A 6,580-nucleotide genomic window follows, 5' to 3' on the forward strand; every position below is an offset into this window, starting at 1 on the left:
TTTCATTTAGTTCTTTGTTAGTTTGCACGCTTACCAAAATCCATAACCTCCATTCTATAAGAATTCATAATAAACTACATCCAAATTTTGTAGTTTCAAACAGACATAAATTCCGCTAATATAAACTGTATTTTAGGCACAAATTTATCTTAATAACAGAAGCATTCATATTTTGTAATAATCGTACGTTGAATGACAACAAATATCTCCTGCACACAACGAAAATGTTATGCTTTTGTTTTGATTATTGAATTGATTCAATTGTCCTTATTAGTAACTCATTTTAAATACGATACATACGTTCTTCGAAGATGTTAATAAACTTTACTTACAATGTTAAATAATAGGTCTGTTTTATTAATTTTCGTATCTTTTAATACTTTTAAGTAAAGGTTTCCACGTACATGGTCATGTAACTCTTCGTGAAAGGAGTGTATTATAATATGTAAACTGTAAACTCTAATTTTTACAAGATTGAGATGTTAAAATGAATGTGCAGCATTATAATTATTGGTAATAAAAACATTTCTCATGTGCATTCATTCTAAAATTTTATTCTTATTTGTGGTTAAGTTAATAAAGCACTCATGACTGACAGCTTTTGGAAATATATTTTTCTGTCTCTTATGAAAATTTTCAACTAACTGTAATTTCATATTATTCATTATTAACATTCTCGTGTAACATTTGACAAGTATAAATGATGTTCTTATCTTATAATTAGATAAGCCCCAGTAACATTTTAATTCTTCTTTTTAATTTCTGTACAAGCAATTCGATGTCTTGAATACAGCTGATGCGCTCAAATATGAAATCGCATAAATATAAAAAAAAAGACGCGTGTCTTACATTCTTACTTGAAGATGAATTGAAGGTTCTCCCGTAAGTGTCATGTTTGATAAAATTTTTCGTTTTAATTTCAGTTAATCTCGAATAAATATAAAATTTAGATTTCCTCACTCATTATTCGCGTGTGTTGCAGTTTCTCTACTGATAAAAATTGCCCCCAAAAAAAAGATAATTTCGAAGAAAATCGAGAAATCGTTCAACGCAATTTTGATAGTAATACCGTTTCTTCAGTAATTAAAGAAGATAAAAGGATTGTCCTTTAATTGCGCGCACTATCTGCTATCGGCCGTAGCGTAAAACCTTTCCGAGTGAAGCAACGGTGTTCTATCGAAGGTAAAATAATGAAGGTAAAATATTGGCTAAATTTCCAATTATGTATATCTACGATTTTTAAATCTCGAACTTTATTGTATTCAATTAAATTTCATAAATGGTTCTTTATATCTAAAATTATGAAATAAGCTGATACAAAATTGTAACAAGAATTTAGCAATATAAACTAAATGAGTAGTATTTCTAAAAAGAAAAAAACGATTTAATTTCTCTAGAAGCGGAGACCGTGTGCGTGGAATCCAACTCGTTCCCCAAGAAGTTCACCAACACCTCTAAATGCTCACGAAATTGATGGGTTATCCAACAAAACTAAAAGCTTTCATGATTTAAAACGTTTAAAAAGGAGTAGCATAAAATTACAAAAGAAGAGTGCAGAAAATAGGGAGACCTCTTTGAAAAGAGATGCGTTCGGCTCGTTAGAATCTTTGTTCGATCTAAAAAAACCTCTAAATTTACCGGATGTATACTCGTTAGCGATCGAGTACCATCAAGAAGGGTATGCAGTTCCGTTTGAATCGAAAAATACGAAAAATTTTGTAGAATCATTATTTTCGCAACAAGTGGAACTTGAACCGCACATTCTTGAACGGGTGTGATTTTGGTATTATTTGTACTTAAATTATGTAACTACGATAGATTCTTATATGTTGATTAAAAACAATTCTTATAGACTTTGAATGTTGAAGATTTTAAGAAAGATAAGACAGAGGAAATTAAACAAGAGGAAATTGAATACATACAATTAGAACAGGAGGAAAGCAAACAGGATATAGTTAAAAAAGAAGAAATTAAAGAGGAGGAAGTCCAGCAGCCGAGAATTGAACAAGAATTTGATCAAAGAATAGACGAATCAAATCTTGAAACAACAACATTGCAAAATTTCGAAAGTTTAAATCAGGAAAACGAAGAACCACAAAAGTGCAGAAATTTTTGGCTGAAGTTTTTATATTTAGTACGAACATTAAATTACATATCTTATAATTAATATTTTTATTTTTACAGAATGGCTGACACAAATGAAGACGAAATCACAGAACAAGAAGTTATTGAAGAAGATATACTTGAAGAGATTGTAACTGAAGAACGCGTGGAAGAAATAGTAGTGGAAACGAGAACTGAGGAGTTGTACGAAAATGAACGACCTCCAACATATCCTCTTCCTCCAGGTGTCGGTGAAGGTATATGTATTATAAATTATTTATAACGTACAAATATGCAATATAGATGCATATTAAATTTTTCCATTGTCTAGGTGTACCGATTAAACCTGGTGGTCGAAATGAATCGATATTGAGCTCTTCACCTTTAACTGATAGCAGTGTAATGTTGGAAATGAAAACCGCGGACGAACGATGTGTCGTGCTTTCGAAAGAGATTGAGCAGTTAAAACAAGAAATAGCTGCTCTTACAAACGTATTACTTTTATGAATAATGAGCCAGAAGAATTAAAAATCTAGAACTTCAAAATTGGAATGAATTATTTTGTATTGTAGAAAAAGGATTTAACGGATGAAGATACATTAATAATTCAAGAAAAGCAGGACGAAGTAATGAAGAAATTAGCGGAGTTTGAACAAATAACGAGGAAATTACAGCGACTATTGGGTTTGTCTGATTTCTCAAGCACCACCTTCGCTAAGATGTTCGATATGCAACCATTCAAAAAACCTGAAGCAGTATGTATCTTTTATCAACGATCAATATAGATATTACGGAAAAGATTTTACCAGTATATAGAAAAAATAAATTGTAGATTATTACCGAGGAAGAAGAAGAAATTACGACTAAAGAAAGAAAAGCAATGCTAGGAGTGGAGGATGAGAAAGAACTAGAATTGGAAATGCTTAAAGAACGTTTCGATTTGCCTCAAATAGAATATCCTGAAGACAAGTATGTTACGATTATATTAATTTCCCTTTCGATACTTAAGACTCATGTTCTTTTTATAATTAGGCTTCCGAGAGTAATCGTTTGCGGATATACAGAAGACGATATTCCAAAGATCGTTGTAGCAGATAGTCAAAAAAAGGGAAAAGACAGATGTCTTCAAAGTTTGACCGGGAAATTAACGGAATCGTTGACCATGCAAGAGAAACTGGTATTCGAAAATGCACAACTTGAAGGTGGCAAGTAAGTTCTGCAATAGTAATATATATAATAAGATCGTTCATCGCTTTTTTACATAGGAAAAACGAACATCGTGCGAGAAATATGAGCATCGATCGGTTTCCGTAACGACGATCGCACTGATTTCGTTATCAATGAAAATTTGTTGACATAAATCATGTGTGATCTTGTCTTTATTACAAAAGTTCACTCTTTCGTTGTGTTAGATATAAATTAGAAGAGGCGTTACTAGAAAAGGATTCCGCAGTTGAAAATCTTCAGAGGAAGGTATGCGGGCTACAGGCTGAAATGAGAATAGTCGTGAAGGAAAATGTGGAATTGACACGTCAATTAGCTTGCTTGAATCAACGAATCGTTTGTCCTACTAGTCCTTGTTGTTACCCGTGCCCAGGTGGAATTTCGTCCGAAGTATCAAGCCCTTCTCCCTTACGTTCCTTTTCATTCACTACTACCTTGCAGCAAGACGACGATTATTGTCGGTGCAAGTGTTGTCTTCAACCTCAGTTCGCTGATACTTTATCACCGATTGGGAATACTGTATGCGGTATGTATTCTTTAACGTCTTTTTTATTTTAATAAATTAAAATTAAATTACGACTTTCTAAAAATAATACTTAATGCGTTTCAGTGAGAAGTGGGAGTCAAACATACGTAGCTAGTGGAGGTGAAGTATACATATCATTATGTGAAAACAAGTGTCTTTTATGGTAAAATTAATATGTGGTAATATTTATAGATTCACCAAGACTTGCGGGTGGTGCATCAGTAACAGGTGCTTGTATCACGAGCAGTGCATCTTCGCAAATCGATGAAATGTGTTGCAGAAGTCCAGCTACAGTTAAAACGCAATGTCCAGGACAACCGCAACCATGTCCGCCTCCGCCTCTGCCTCCGCGAGGAGCATGTCCTGCGGAAATGGAAAATAAACTTGCAGCTTATGGAACCACTACCAAACAGCTAGTACATCTTTGAAATATAATCAATTTTAACTTTGCATGTACTTATATGTCCATCATTCTTATAGGAACAACAATTGGGAAGTATGGAATGCGAAGTACGCAACATGCAGATAGAACTTGCTAACGTTCAACGGGAACGTCAACAATTAGAACAACAGCGTAAACTGCTTAAATGCACTGGCCCTTGTGCACCTTGCGGTTGTTGTCCAGCTCCAACTATGAGTATGCCAAATGCTGGCTCGCCGCCTTATGTACCTCCACCTCCAGTTATACAACCACCTTCTGTACCTATGCCTAAGGTATCCGTTTAATATTTTTAGTTACAATTAGTTTTTTGGATTAAAACTGCTACAATATTATAAAGTAATTTAACGTAATATAAATGAGTTTTTACATAGGTTCTTAATTTATTTTGATTAAATGCAATGTTCCGGACATGTAATATAAGATTGTTTTTCTTTAGCCACAGATGCCACCGGCTCCTACTTCAACCTGTACTGGTCCTTGCATAAATGCTCCTATGGTAAGATTGAACTTGAGAACAAAATTTCACACGAACTAAAGCGGCTGATTTGATAAAAGGGCGCTAGCACGTGTCCTCAGCAACAGTTACGTGACCTGCGTGAGCAATATGCACGCCTACAAGATGATTACAAAAACAAATTATGCGAGGTTTCGTGTTTAAGAACAGATGCTGATAAGTTGAAACAGCAAACTCGTGATACTATCGAGGAAAAAGAAAAATTAGAAATTAAATTGGTAGACGCTCAGGAACGTTTGAAGGCAATGGAAGCTGAAAAAGATAAATACGAAGGTGATTCAAAGTACGCTTCGCTTTAACTTTGTTTCTTATTCACGATCAATTTATCGATAGGTTTTAAGGAACAAATGGTCGAGCAAGAACAAACTTTGATCGTCTTCAAGCAACGTTTTCGTGAAGCGCAGGATGAACTGGAAGAATTGCGTTCCCTCATTCAGGATCAAGCTGGTCAATTAGAGGATTATCGCAATAAATATCTTCAGGTTTTTATATTTATAATACACATAATTAAAATAAAAAAATGAATACAAGTATAGTTCATTAACACTAATACATGCAAAAAACATGAAAAATAGGCGCAGCAACAAGTGGAAGAGCAACGTCGGCAACTTGACCTAATGGAGATGGATAACGCGCGAATGAATGAAAATGTGACGTTAGAAATAGGAAGAGTCAAGGTAAGTAAAGAAATCATGTATATAAGTTTGCCAATTATGTACATTTTATTATGATTCGAATAGAATCAGTTCCAAGAAAAGCTTGCCGAACTTGCACCCTTGCCGGATATCTTGAAGCAGACACAGGTGAAGCTTCAGGAAGCGCAACAACTACGTATAGTCGCCGAACGAAACTGCGAGGATCTCTCGCGAGAGCTTATAGGGTGCAAAGATAAAATGCAAACTTTGCAAAATCAGTTAGACGTTTTGCGTCAAGAGCATCAAGCACTTCAGGTTACTATTAAAACCATATAATTATTCTCGATTCTTTAAAAAATTCTTAATCCGTCTTTGTAATGTGTATAAAATGTACAGGAGGAAAGAGGTCATGGTTCTGGACGATTTGAGGAATTGGAAAGAAAGAATACTGAATTGCGACACGAAAACGAACGCATGAAGAATACTCTTGCAAGATTTGAAGAGCACGAAGCGCAGCTGCAGAAACGTATAGATGAAAAAATGCACGAAGTTACTCAGCTAACGGCGATGCTCGAACAAGTACGTTGACATTACGCATATTGTGACAAAGCACAGTGTGATAATATTTGATGGACATTAAAGGTTCGAGAAGATTCTGCGAGGCAAGTAGCAAGAACGAAAGAGAGATGTGAAACTGTAAGAAGATCGATGCAAGGCCAGATTGCAGAAATGGAAAGGCAATTAGCTCAATGTAGAGCTACAGCAAGAGCTGCGCAGAAGGATAGAGATGAAGTAAAATGTTTTACTGATGAAAACGAAATTGTACCTATTCGAATATTGACTGCAATTCATTTTTCGTCTTATCATTTACAGATTAGGCAGAAGATGCAGGGTCAAATAAATAATTTGAACGAGGCGTTTGAGCAGGCTCAAGGTCGAATAAGATCGTTGCAGGGGCACGTAAATTATCTGAAGACATCGTACAGCAATATTTTTAAAGGACAAGGAGAGGTACCACCGGGCGTTTTACCTGGTGAAGCCGGAACAGGCTTTGATTCTTGCGACTGCAACTATTAATAAGAAATTAATTGTTTGTAAACTTTATTAATACCGAATTGAAATTTTAATGCATCGAA

The 6,580-nt window shown here is 34.8% G+C and overlaps 2 protein-coding genes across 11 annotated transcripts in view; one reads left to right on the top strand and one right to left on the bottom strand.

The window, feature by feature from the left end:
* Positions 1 to 868, bottom strand: part of Rfwd3 (ring finger and WD repeat domain 3) — a 3,871-nt gene extending 3,003 nt beyond the window's left edge. For 2 of the 6 annotated variants that reach the window (XM_018024976.2, XM_018024975.2), the window contains exon 1: positions 35 to 782. In XM_018024976.2, the coding sequence (XP_017880465.1) occupies positions 35 to 68 (34 nt within the window). In that variant the 5' untranslated portion in view covers positions 69 to 782. Of the gene's footprint in view, positions 1 to 34; positions 783 to 849 lie in introns of those variants that run through there. The other 4 variants (XM_026813682.1, XM_026813681.1, XM_018024978.2 and 1 more) reach the window with 4 other exon arrangements.
* Positions 436 to 6,574, top strand: LOC108625182 (uncharacterized). 5 transcript variants are annotated; one of them, XM_018024972.2, is made up of 21 exons: positions 791 to 882; positions 983 to 1,196; positions 1,398 to 1,772; positions 1,853 to 2,100; positions 2,185 to 2,360; positions 2,435 to 2,595; positions 2,676 to 2,858; positions 2,936 to 3,072; positions 3,136 to 3,312; positions 3,516 to 3,853; positions 3,938 to 3,973; positions 4,046 to 4,269; positions 4,334 to 4,567; positions 4,732 to 4,791; positions 4,851 to 5,082; positions 5,143 to 5,291; positions 5,385 to 5,486; positions 5,550 to 5,759; positions 5,841 to 6,023; positions 6,087 to 6,236; positions 6,318 to 6,574. In XM_018024972.2, the coding sequence occupies exons 2-21, from the start codon at positions 1,191 to 1,193 to the stop codon at positions 6,519 to 6,521; spliced, it is 3,585 nt and encodes a 1,194-aa protein (XP_017880461.1). In that variant the 5' UTR covers positions 791 to 882; positions 983 to 1,190; the 3' UTR covers positions 6,522 to 6,574. The 5 variants fall into 5 exon arrangements, with proteins under 5 accessions (XP_026669478.1, XP_017880461.1, XP_017880460.1 ...); XM_026813677.1 differs by adding an exon at positions 436 to 513 and having other exon boundaries at positions 772 to 882; positions 2,936 to 3,312; positions 6,087 to 6,574; XM_018024971.2 differs by having other exon boundaries at positions 6,087 to 6,574.
* Positions 6,575 to 6,580: the final 6 nt, after the last annotated feature.

Source organism: Ceratina calcarata, unplaced genomic scaffold, assembly GCF_001652005.2.
Source record: "Ceratina calcarata isolate Rehan_Ccalc_2016 unplaced genomic scaffold, ASM165200v1 scaffold35, whole genome shotgun sequence".
NCBI classification, from domain to species: Eukaryota; Metazoa; Arthropoda; class Insecta; order Hymenoptera; family Apidae; genus Ceratina; species Ceratina calcarata.